Below are 13,417 nucleotides of genomic sequence, written 5' to 3'. Positions count from 1 at the left end.
ATGACGTTACTTTTATATCAGACTGTAGAAGAAACATGTCTGAGCTTAGGGTGCTGAGGAGGAGAAGTCCCCCCTCTTTGCTCCTGTGTGGTTAATGTCTGACTCACAACACACACCTTGATGGAGAAATTGACTGGTGTGGTAATGAGCTCAAGTGATGCATGCTGGCCTCCCCTGACCCCCTCTGGTCACTCATCTGTAATCAAGCTGCAGGAGATTAATGTCATGGAGGGGAAAGTATGGCTGAAGGCTGGAACTCCACTCATATAAACGTCCACTCATAGGATGTTTATACATTTATACAAATTTGTGAGATCTTCAGGCTGGTGTTGGAGATTTTACATGCAGGCACCTTATTAAATATGACAAATTGCAAAAAATTAAACTGCTCAGCTGCATAACATGTTTCAGTTTAACTCTATCTGGACCAGCTAGGACATGCTGACATTGATTATAACAGCCAGGAAGGAATCAGATTGCTTTCAGGATTGAAGATATCACTGTGATGAAATGTAAACAATATCCAGTTTAAAGCAGAGCTAGTTTCACATTCATTTTATGACTATTTGACTGGACAATCATAACACTTATGGATGGGAATGTTGCAGCAAAAGTGAGGATAGTTATACGTTTCAAAAACAGAAGTCTAAGAGCACTTTTCCGGGAATGTAAACAAATTGGATTCAACTCCAATTCGATGCAGTCTGATCCAGACAAATGATGATCCACTCTAGTTTATTCCAACAATCAAAAATCAGTCATATTTATGTAAGGCAATTCTGTCAGGCTAAGAAAACCAACAAGGAAAGCTTTTAAGCCTGATCTTGAATGTGGAGAGGTAGAGAGCCTGATAACTGAAGGCTTTGCCTCCCATTCTACTTTTAGAAACTCTTGGGACCACAAATAAACCTGCAGTCTGAAAGTGAAGAGCTTTGCTGGGAAAATATGAAACTGTGAGCTCTTAAAGATACTATAGGCTGGTTAAAAAGTTCATATCTGGATTGTTCAGGTAGCCAATGAACAGATGAGCCTACATTGTAACCTTCATCTACAACAAAGCAGTCTCTTCTCTTCAATCAAATTAGTAAAGAGGATCTTTCTTCACCACCTGACCGTTATTTCAGTGGTAAAAGATCTGTAGTTCAGGCAGGTCTGTCAAGTACTTCCACATCTGCATTCCTCTCAGCAACAAAAACAGTCTTAAAGTTTATGTTTCAAACCTTTTGTGCTATTTAGATAGTTACGATTCTTTAAAGATTTTTTACATGTTATATTATTTTGCATCTTTACTTCTAAGAGCCTCAGCCTCTCAGGGGTGCTCTTTCATTTTACTGAACACTTGACAGCTATTCCACAACTTTTTTCAAAACTTTTTCAAAGAAATGACTCTCATATTTCTCCAAAAAACCAAACATTCAACATCTTTTTGGAGTCCACGGTTTTGTAGATCCACATTTTATTGTCAGTATTGTGTGTTTTCTGGTTAAAGATTGTCTTTAACCAGACTTGTCAAATGCAGTTTACATAAACTAACATGGTTTGTACTCATAATCGAGCAATTCTACGTGGTTGACTTTCTATTTTTACTTTAGTGGAGTGTTTAAATGTTTCTTCTACCACTGCACACATACTACCACAACGACTTGCTTCCCTGTAACCCAGGCTGGTCTCCACTGTGGTTCGAAGGTGCTGACACTCACACGTTTCTTTTTGTGCGTGCACGAACACACTCTCCACACAGCCACAACCAACATCCCTTTACCTCAGACCACCCTGCACCCCATTACAAATCCATATCGACCCACCGGCCCTCCAGCCGCTGTCCCAGCTCCGTCCTGTCTCCTTCCCTGCAACCCCCTCCTCTCTGTGGAATGCTACCCTATGTGTGTGTGTGACAGTGGTGGAGCCAGGCTGGCTGTGTGGGCGGCTGTGTGTTTCCAAACAGTGGAATCTGTCACTGACACCCCTGGCAGAGCAATAAGCAGCGCCTTAATGAGCTCAGCAGATCACTCAGCACACACGGCGACCCACACACATACACTTTCATGTGCATGCAGCCATGAATTTTACAGATACAGACACACACATAATAGATGCTGAAGAACACGCATGGATAATCAAGTGTGCATATTGTCTGAAAGCACAAATGTTGGCTAAACATAACCATAACCTGCACACCAGTTTTAATACAGCTAATGCACAAACTTTAGCATTGCATGCATGCACAAACCCACTCATTACATACGCAATTATGGTTTTAAACACATTTTCAAGCTCCTAAACACACTCGTTATGAATTTAAAATGGCAGAAAATGTAGTTAAACAAACAAACCTTGTGTTTCTTTAATGCTAACTTACGTTGCTAAACTTGGATGCTGTTGCAGGCAAGAGCCATCGCTCAGCAAGTCACCACTTGCTCTTGATCAAATTAGAATAAAACACCAGTCTCAATATTTCTTGATTATAATGCATTTGTATGTGTTAGTGCTGACTCAGTCCTTCATTTGTCTCTCTTACCCAAACAGGACAATAGTGTCTAACTGGTGACCACCTGCTCTTAAAATCAAATCACGTTCGCCCCATATTCAGATTTTCTCGACCAAACAGCTGTGCTTATGAGAAATGTGATTACCCCTCTGTGACAGTGTGCTTATATTTGCAATAATCAGGCATCATGCATCCTTCTCAGTTAAATGATGACAAATTTGAATGCGGCTGCCAGCTTTTGAATGACATCTGATATCAGGAAGTGACAGCGCTTTTCTTTTTTTTTTTTTCTTTCCTGAAAGCAGAAGATATCATCTCAACTCATTCCTGCAAGTTTACTTCTAGCCTTTACTTCTACATCCCCCTCTACCCTTATGTGCTCTTGCAGTCTCCTGCAAACTAGTTTTCTCACATGGTTAGTGTCATTGTTCATTTAGGACATCAGTGACAGTGAATGTGGCGCAAAGTGGCAGTGACGGCCCCAGCTCTAAGTCAGCCCCGTCCTTTCTTTACCCTCTTTAACCGAGCGCTCCTGTCACCGAGACCCTTTTAATTCCCCCTTTCACCCGTCCGGTGCCCGCCCCCTCTCGCTCTGGTCCTATTGGGGAGCAGACAATAGAGGATGCCCCCCACCTCTGCTTTATTCCTTTCCTTCCCTGCCTCCTCCCTACCTCTCCATGTCCCTTGGCCCTTGTACACGTCCTGCCTGGTTGAGGCTGCAAGCTCGAGGCTGCAGTTTGTCACAGCCATTCAGCTGAGACTGATTGTGATTGCGGCAGATGGGCTGGAGCTACTCAGCCCAGGCAGACCCTAACACTTCTCTTTTTCTTTCCATTCTGTTTTCTTCTTTGGCCTTCGCTCTGATGATCTCAGTCTCTTCCTCGGTTGTCCCTCGTCAGTACCTCCTTATTGTGTTGTGTTGTTTCGGTATGCTTCAAACGAGATGCTTGTCAGATCATTTAACATCTTCAACCCCACACCTGTGTAATATATGAATCAGAAAAACTGAGTTTGATCATTTTTACAATGTTTAGAAACATCAACCAAGCATGAACACCTTGTCTAAGACAAGTAGCGTAGCTCCATGTCTGGCTTCAGAATTGGTTTTAAGTTGGTTCTTTTTCTTATGATAAATGATCAGACCAGCAAAAAGTAGTTTCGGATTGACACATACTCTCTCTTTGCATGTTTATCCAACAGAACATTTTAAATGACTCCACCCAGGATGCAGCCACTAAACTTTTAGGTTTAAAGAAAAACAAAATAGTAAACACAATGTTAAAGCAAAGCAGTCTTTGCAAAAATAGGTCAGCGTGGCACATAGGGACATTTTCACCACTGCAGACTTGTTGTTTTCCACAATATTTAACTTGTACTTACAAAAGAAAATCAATTGAACAGCCACAAATTTCTCTACCTAAACTTGAAGTTTTGGTAGGTTTATGTATTTAGCGTTTGATTGAAGTGTTGCTTGTGAACATACTGTGAAATTAACAATAAGCCTGGTACACACATAACAATTTTTTTTTATCTGGTTGAGACCTCACACGTGAAGATAAAAGAATCAGTTTTGATCGTACTGTGTGTGGTGTGCTCTGAAAATGTAATCACAAAACAACACACACATAACGATGCTGTCCCGCAACTCATGTACAATCTAGTCCTCCGAGCCAGACAAACGTCGAAACATAGAAGAACCATAGCAACAACCAGCAAAAATCGAAGAAGAAGAAACATAGCAACAACCGGAAAACACAACACACAGCATGGAAGAGGATATATAGGATGAGGGAATGATGGTGGTCTTGGGACTATTGTTAACAGAAAAAGCCAGAACTGAAAAAAAACATAACAGGCTGGAGACAGCGTGAACACAGACTTTATTTACATCCTTGTTCGCCAGCCAGCTCGCTCTCTGATTGGCTACATTCCGTACCACGTCACCATCCACACAGTCAGAATGCACGAGTCGTCGGCATTCCTCAGAAATTGGCTCTGAAATATTGAACATGTTCAATATTCCTAACTGTCAGCTCCAACCTGTTTCAGAGCGGATTGTTGAGACAAATTGGCTTGTAACACACCACAGACCAAATGATGACTGGACAGGGAAATCTCACGATGATCGGGTGTTTGCTGTCCGAGGTCGGGAAGAGGCAAAATCGGGACAAAAACAGCCCAAAAATTGTTATGTATGTACCAGGCCTTAGTTTTAGAAAGCTGCAATTTGCAAGTAACCACTAGGGGCAGTGTAGAGCCCACTTTCACCAGATAAGGCCTGAGGATTGACAGTGGTAAAAATAACGCAAAGCTTCAAAGTCAAGACATTGTTTGATTGTTTTGGGGGCCCTATATATCATCTACAATACTGCTGCTGCTGTTTTGTTTTTGTTTTTTTTTTTTTTTTGTTTTTCTGTCATGATTGCAAACAAATGAAAAACTAACCATGTCACCATGTTTATCATTTTGTTTACACCCTTCAAATTTGGCAACTCTGTCTGGTCTGAGATTCGTAATTCGCCCCCTAGTGGAATGTGAAAATGTATAGAACACAAACATTTGCGCTCACAATGGAGCCAGCTGAATGCAAAGACAAAAAGTAATTATTTTAGTTTAAGCCCATTAACAGTCTTTAAATAGAAGTTTACAAGAGAAATATGAATCTGCTAACTCCTTAAATCTACAAATTTTTATCCAAAATGGGTTTTTATGAATAAAAGACCAGCTGTGTTACTGGACTACTTTTACTGGACTCTTGCTGATGTAACAGGACCGTTTTTGTCGCACTCTCATCTGCCACTGGAGTACAATATGGCTTCAAAAATAAATTGCATTTGCTACTTGTTGGAAGTGTTTACTGAGTCTGTAGTTATGACTGTAGCCTGGAATGGTATACATTATTCAAATCTCAAAATCTTTAGCTTTCCAGTGGTGCATAACATGTAGGTACTTGGAAGGAAGACTGAGTGAAATACATATTATTTGTCATGTCCCGCCTATGGGATGTTTAGTACCAAGATGGTAATTTACTGTTTCCATTGGTTTAAAAACTGTTTACAATCAATTCTGCTATTTTTTCTGTGTAAAGCTGAGTGTAAAGTCGTAATGAAGTTCATGCAACATTTTCTAATAGTCTTCCTTTCTTGTTCTTCTAATCTCTTCAGATGTCCCTGTGTCCTTTTTCTCTCCCTTTTTTTGCTTTTCCTTCTCTAAAAAAAAACCCACTTAGTGGAACATCACAGACCGGCTGCTTCTTGCCTCCTCTCATCCCCTTGTTGGAGTGAAACCCCCCCCTTAACATTGCTGTCACTCCCCCCACCCCAAAAAAAACTCCACCTTCTCTATGAAAACCCCCACCCCAACCTCGCTTCTCCTCCCCTGAGGAAAAAGCCACCTTCAGAGGAGCAGCAGCCGTCTCCCAGAACACATGTTAAACGTCCCGTAAGCCCGAGGAGGAGGGACGCAGTCAGAGACGCTCAGAGGCAGAGACAGAATGAGAGAGAATGAGATAGAAGCAGAGGCAGAGTGAGGAGAGAGAAAAATTCTGAGGAGAGATAAAGCCAGGAGGCTGGATGGGCGGGTGGTGGTGGGGGGGACGGCACACAAACACTGCAAAGAGAAGCCTCCGAGCGTGTGTGTTAGTGAGAGAGCGCAGAAGGAGTGTGTATGTAGTGTGAGGGAAGAGGAGCGGAGAGGAAAGCAGTGTCGGCAGAGTCGATGTTGCCAGATCGAGAGAGACAATCAGGGCAGAGGACAGAAGCAACGTTAGAGAAGAGAGAAAAGGAGAGGAGAGGCAGCGTAGAGCCCGGCAGTGCTGCGTTGTGGATGTAAACTTTATCATCTGCGAGATCACTGGGTAGCAGCTGCAGAGCAGGAGGAAAACGTGCTGGTGGATTACCATGCGTGTCCTCTGAATGCACCAGGATGCTGCATCTCCATCAGGGTAAGAAGCAGACTGTCATCACTTTACATAGAGAGAGAAATACTTTCTTTTTTTGTTGTTGCTGTGCATGTTTAATATTTTTTATGCTGCAGGTAAGGGAAATGTTTCACATAACTGCATTTTGCACACGTGCAGAGGATGAGATCTATTAGCCATTTAAAAAGGGGAATCGCGTGTCCTGTTGCTAGTGGCAACAGCTTGTGGCTGGGCAAAACTACTTTGTTTCTGAATGATAACTGAATGCAAACAAATTTTTAAAGCAAATCAGCTGATCGCTGCTGAGGATTTTTATCTGTAAGGATGCATATTTCTCTTCCATCTGCTTCTTTTCTTTCCCATTCCCTCTCTCTCTCCAAGGCAGATTAAAATTTTCAATCCGTCCCCCTAATCCCAAACTAAAATGACTGGTGTTGGACTGGGTGTGGATACTGTCAAATGGTGGGGAATGTGGATTATGGGGATGTGGTCTCTCTGTTTTGGTTCAGCTTCTTACTACTGTGTTGTAAAAGGCTTCAGTGTTGCTGCCCATATGTCAAAGTCACCACAGTTCAGAGGTCTCCCCTCATAGTCAGCTGTATTTACCCTGGACTAACAGAAGATAGGAGGTATACAACTAGCACTGCACACGATGCCAAATATAAAATTAAGGACACAGGCTTGATATTTTTGGCTGGTTTTGTTAACGCTAAAAACAGAACTGCCAGGGAGTTTTAGAAATGAGAGCATGGGAGAGTATGGGAGGTATCATGACTCTAACTGGTGTTGTCAACACACCAGAGAGAAATGCCATTCTGTCTCTTTTTGTAACGATAGTAGTTTTTTTTTAACCCTGGGAACTGGCGCTTCCCATCACAAGAGCTAAATATAGTGACTGCCATGTAGTGGATACTTTATAAGTAAAAATGCCAAGTGAAGTACAAAAAATCTGCTTACTGGGGTCCTGGTTTTCACATTTTGTAGAAACCAGGGTTTCACGTCATCTTAATGTTTCACAGTTATAGATATATATAACATGGACATATCCCAACAAAAAATGGTATTTTAGGCTGTAACTATGAGTTTCCCTAAACCCTAACCAAGTAGTTTTGTTTCCTAAACTTAACCAAACAGTAGACAGTATTTCACTGATGTTTTAGAAGATATGAATAAGGAATGGTAAAAATGGGGAGGGCCTACAAAGAATGCAATAAACTTGCCGATTTGTATCTCACCTGGAAAAAATGAAGACATGTTGAAACTCACCAGCTATGAAAATAATAATCTCATCTCTTCAGATTTTAGATAAGATCCCAAACATTCCCAGAGATTATAGCAAATCTTGAAGAAGAGCTCTCTGTTTTTCTTTTGTGGATTACCATAATGTCTTTGTTTGTTTTTTGGGGGGGTTTTCGGTTAGTAACTTTTACAACTACTTCTTCTACTGAAATGCAACCACTAGTAATGTAGTCTATACTGCCACCATCTGGTGACGCCACAAAGCTTACTTTCTTACTTTAAACATGTAACTAGACACATTTCTAATGCTTGTATTTCTTTTGCGGGCATTTTAAAAGTGGTGCTTCAGATTTACTTCCTTAATGAATGTGTGAATAAGACAAAAAAAGAAATAAAACTGGAACCAGTTAAACTTGGCTGCTTCTGTTCAAAAGTTGTTGCATGGCTTTCATTGTGAAAAATACTAGGGAACCTAGTCTGTAGAAATGTAAAATGACATTTATCTTTGGTAGCAGGTATATTCCATGAATTTTTTTAGACACTTGATTAAATTTAGTGAAAAAAAGGTTTGCAATCTATTGATGAAATTGCCTGATGTGGGTTGGATAGGTTTTGGTCTAACTACTAAACGAGCCGATATATAACTTGTTTGACTGGTCGTTTGAGTCATTTTAGAAACAAAAGAAACATGGGCTGTATTAACAGACATGAAATTGATTACAACACACACAGCTGATAAAAATCATGAATAACTTGACATTTTCCTTTCTTATGTGGCCAAAGAAGCTGGTTATGTTGGTTCCCTCCATTAACAACATTTAAACCTTGTATTCTCGTTATTACAGTCATGTGTAACACCCCCAACCTTCTACCTTATAACCTAATTTATTGGCTTCAAACCAGGTAATGGAAGCTTGCCTAATGCAGGTTTTCATTTTGGGATATTTAATTATTTCATGGAGAATGGCTTTAGTTTGGTAATCTTTAACCTAAAATGTTGAAATTTGTGTGGTGTATCACAAGGCATTAAGTTACTTTGCTTTAAAACCACACAAAATACCTTCAACTTCCTCCAGATTCTGCTCTTAGATACGTAGAAGTTTGTAATCTATCTGAGCATCAGCAATCTACATTTGAGACTTTGTGACTCATGTAACAGAAGCAATCCAAGGCTACAGTTTAGCTGTTTGGTCCAGTTTCTGCTCAGACAGTGTCCAGTTAAAGCCCTTTCATAGAGCAGAGCAGTAGGGCGGTGATATCATCCGGTCACTAGGGCAGATGTGTTGGAGCGCTGGGCAGTTTGAGCCTGCTGCCGTTCGAAACCTACCTGGGGATTACTGAGTAAGAGGATTGCCAAGTGGAGGGATTTGATTTTATAGAATTAAAACTGTAATTCTCTCCAACCCAACCATGTTGCAGTGCAACTCTGTTTCCACGGTATTATTTTCTCCCTACTGCTTTGCTTTGCTTTTGTATGAACAGCATGCTCCATTACAACATCATGTGTGCTGCACAAGAGTCACAAGACTGAGATGTTTGCTGCATGTCTGGGTGGAAGTCAGCAGACGTCTATTGTAACCTCTCTGAATGATAAAACATTGTATAAATGGGCCATTTCATCTTTACTTAAAAGGTACGGTCATTGTTTTTTAATTGGACAAAACCCAAGCTGCTTGCACATTTCCTGTTTCTTGTGCAGTTCCCTTAAACTAAGAACATTTGCAACTTTCCTTGAGATGTTATCACCACTGTGCACTATATATTGGCATGGTGCTAAAGTTAGAATTTTGTCTGATTTGGATTTTAAGGGAAAAGATAGAAAAGATCCATTACTTAGATTGGTCAAATCTGGATGAGATTATCACTCAGACAGTATGGACTCATTTGAAACCCTTTATGATTTATGAATCTCATAATCGGACTGGTCTTATTGTTATGTTTTTAACTGGACCTGGACTTTCAGTGGTACACACCAGAAACAGGAAATGAAAGCTGACTGTTGCAATAGATTTGAATATTGTTTAATTATAAGAAATATATATTTTGACCCCTATATATTCTGTAAAAGTCAAATTCTTTCATGTTTTATCTGTTGTCTCATTTAGTTGTTTTGAACTTTAGGGTCACCGTACACAATCATTGCATCATACTGTCAAGACTGCTTTGAGAGAATCTGTCAGACGAGTCCTTAATGAGTCCTTAGTGAGCAATTTAAATAATTGTTCATTGTTTGGTCATCAGTGTTTGATGACCAAAGTTGAGGATGGCTGGGAAGTGTTCTGCAGCATTGGCTGCTGCGTGAGCTGGCATAACTCACGTGTTGATTGTCATCCAAAACATTTGCCTGGAGGAGAACCCAAATTACAGCTTCTCCTGCACATCATGTGTGCTATTGTATTCTCTTCCACCCCTCTAACTCTTGTCCGTCACTTTGCTTCTCACTCCTCCACATCCGATTTTCCCAACTTTTCCTCCTCCCGTTCTGTCCCCTCCCTCTATGCGGTGCTCTGTATCTGGTGACCCTCAGCCAGCATATTCAGTTCAGGTCAAACAGAATTACTGAGGAATGTTCCCTTGTTCAATGGCTGGCCCAGTGGGCCTCAGCATGGGAGCATTTCCCCTTCATTGACAGCCTGAAGACTTTCATTTTGGAAGTGGGAGGGGGGGAACTCCTTCCAGACAACTTTCCCATATAATTCCCTCTGTCTCTGCAACCTTCATCAGCACTGCGGAGCTGTAAGCTAGCATAATGATGTGTATGTGTGAGGCACATCTCAGCCTTGTTGAGATGCTCTGCTTGTGTGACTGCAGGCCATTAAGCTCAATTAAAGTTGCTTTGAATGTGTTACTCTCCTCAGCCTGCTCTGCATTTTCTTTCCTCAACAACTGCTCATGGGAACTTGAGAATCAGCCTGAATTCTGCAGATCTGCGTGGGCCTGTTTTTTGCAAATACAGCTTCTGAAGATAAAGCTTGAAAAAGAACTCTTGATATATATATTTATTTTTTTTCTAACAGTCTGAAGATGTTGTAGTCCAGATCAAGTCTCATGTTTTGTGTCTTACCAACTGTTAACAAGGTGGAAAAGCAGAAAAAAATTGGACTATCAGGTGACTTTTCTCAGTGTTTCCTGCTGGCTGAATTTAGAGTAATGTCACATAGGAAAGATATAAAGTTTAATGATCCAACACAATTTATAACCAATAAAATCCTTTTATTAGCTTGCTATCAATGGCTTACTGCATGCACTGACTGCTTTGCCTGGAGACAAAGCTTTGCCCAGACACCCTCCTGACAGTTAAATGATGTCATTAGAGTTGGAGCATTCTTGTGGTTTCTAACTAGATGAACCCGCTCCATGTGAGTTCACTAAGGTGCGACTCGTGGGCTCGCTGCACTTTAAACTGCCTGTTTTTCAGTCAGAACAGGCACATAATATTCCCTCATTTTTACAAGCCTTTGACCATCTTGGCTTGCAGACATAAACTTTTGTTTTCCCTTCATAAAAGCTTTTATTGATATGTCTCATGGTGTTTCAGCTCTTGGAAAAAAAATAATCCCCAAATTGGATTTGGTTTTTGGGTCATAGCCCTGCATGCCAAAACTTTACAGGATAATATGGTGTTGCCCTTGTTTACTACACATAGTCTACCAACTGACACACTTTACCATTTGCAGGGAAGTTTTTGGATCAAACAACCCCTCCGCCTTGTGAGACTATTTTTTTTTTTAACAGAGCGAGCCATTTATGAGGTCGAAAAAGGGGTCAGTGTCAGATTTGAGGTTGTATGGGGCAGGCAATGTCAACAAGCCTCACCTCCCCTATATCTTTGCCATAAATTTTTGGATAATAGTTAGAGAAACACGCAGGAGCACATCCAGTGGCTGGGGGTGTTGGTGCAGCTGGAAAGGAAATGGATAGAGGTCTGCTGGAGAAGCTCACCTTGAAGCTGTAAAACTCTTTTCCAAACACCTACCTTGTTGTGTTTGAGCTCTTTTTGCCTTTTGGTGTCAGTCTTTCCTGAGAATAAATTACGAGGGCAGAAACTGTTAACTGCTCAACTCCCAGCATGCCAGTGATCCAGAACTAATCTAAAAGACCACAGAAGACAGGATTACTGGAATCTGCGTATCTCTCAAATCATTCTTAATAAATGAGATGATGCAACTTAGATAATTAATCCCTAAGAAGGAGCTGTCTGCAGGAGCATTGCAGAGCAGATATGAATACATAAACGCAGGAGTGGGTAATAGTAGAAATTGTAGCCCTTTGGCTCTAGTGCTTCTGTGTACCATACCTTTGTCTGTATTTCACGTGAAGCGGTTGTTTGTCTGCCTCTGTAAAGAGCTACTGTTTGCCCCTTCTCTAAAAGTGGCTGCTTGAAAAGCCCATAGCATTTGCAGAGTCTGCATGAGTCAGCAGAACCTTCCAGCAATATGCTACAGTAGTAAATATGGGTCCCTGTTTCCCAGTTACTCTAATACAGGCCAGCCAGGTGGTCAAATGCAAAACAATTGGAAGAACATGTGACTCATACATAGTACGTAGGTGCTGCTTTGCTGCTGAACACGTGCAGGCTGCTGAACTGTTGATAAGTGAGAGCTGTTGCAGCTGTTTTGTCACTGATGCAGGATTTAGCTGATGCAGATTTTTGAGGACCTGAGGCAGTAATTTGTCCATTTGTTTGACTCTTAATCTGGTTTGTGTAACAAAACTTTAACTTTTACTCAGGTCTGAGTAGAAAAGTATAAGAATTGGAAAGGTTGAGTTTCTATGTGTAACTTGTGTGAAAACCTTTGAGTTTTGTGGTAACTTATAAGCCTTGTTTAGATTGCCAAGGATTTAAGAAGAAGTTGGAAATGCAATTTCAACTTGATTTCTGCAGCTTAATCCAAGCATTAAGTCATAATGTCAGCATAATGTGGGAACTTTATTTTGGGGTTTGGTTCATGTGGGGGTATTGATTACAAATAAAAGAACTGAAATGAATTTCCTCCAAAGGGTGGCTGGCCTCACCCAGAAATCCAGAAAGGTCTCAAAGTACAGTTGCGAGTCCTCTGAATGGAGAGGAGTCATTTGAGGTGGTTCGGGCTTCTGGCCAGTGGAGGTGTTTTTGGACATGTCTCAAAGGAGGCCCATAAGTAGGACATTGAGAATAGTCCCGGGGATCCAGTTTGGTACTGAAAAACCTAGCACCTCCCAGGAGTTTTGCTTTCACACTGTGCATTACTAAAGTGCACCAAACCACATGTCCATCATGCAGCTACAACTGCTTGCCAAGGGTGGTATTCCCTGAAAGAAAAAAAAAAGAGAATCCAGGTCATTGATTGGCCAAAAACTGCTTGTTCTCCAAAAGTTAACAATGGGGCAACAGTTTATGCAGTCTTGGGGTTTTTGTTTTTACTTTGATGTTCAAACCTAATGTGGTTTTCATAAGGATCTGTCCAGTATGAGCAGCAGGAGAGGCAGAGGGATATGCACCATGTTGCGCTATGTCACATCCTCGTTTTGATTCATTGGATGGTCTGTTTACTTTCACACTCCAAACAAAGTCGCACCAGGGTTCACTTGCAAGTGGACCAGAGCTCGCCTCCTTGATCCACACCAGCATTTTTATGAGTACTCACAGTGCTCTAAACTAACCGTACTATCCATAGAAGCGGCCCCGGGTTCGTTTAAAGGTGATCAAACAACACCAGCTTTGAGAGATGGCGGGGACCTGGGAAAATCTAGAGTTTTTGGCTAAAGATTGGTCTCAGATAAGTGTTTGA

General features: G+C 41.2%; 1 protein-coding gene across 4 annotated transcripts in view; it reads left to right on the top strand.

The window, feature by feature from the left end:
* LOC121635657 (nck-associated protein 5-like) overlaps positions 1-13,417 on the top strand; it is a 154,072-nt gene that overhangs the window by 63,379 nt on the left and 77,276 nt on the right. The window contains exon 1 of one of the 4 annotated variants that reach the window (XM_041978928.1): positions 6,128-6,431. The exons of the other annotated variants lie outside the window; for them this stretch is intronic. Coding sequence (XP_041834862.1) covers positions 6,403-6,431 — 29 coding nt within the window. The 5' untranslated portion in view covers positions 6,128-6,402. Of the gene's footprint in view, positions 1-6,127; positions 6,432-13,417 lie in introns of those variants that run through there. 4 annotated transcript variants of the gene reach the window in all.

This window comes from Melanotaenia boesemani, chromosome 24 (genome assembly GCF_017639745.1).
Source record: "Melanotaenia boesemani isolate fMelBoe1 chromosome 24, fMelBoe1.pri, whole genome shotgun sequence".
NCBI lineage: Eukaryota > Metazoa > Chordata > Actinopteri > Atheriniformes > Melanotaeniidae > Melanotaenia > Melanotaenia boesemani.
This window is presented reverse-complemented; position numbering and strand designations above follow the sequence as displayed.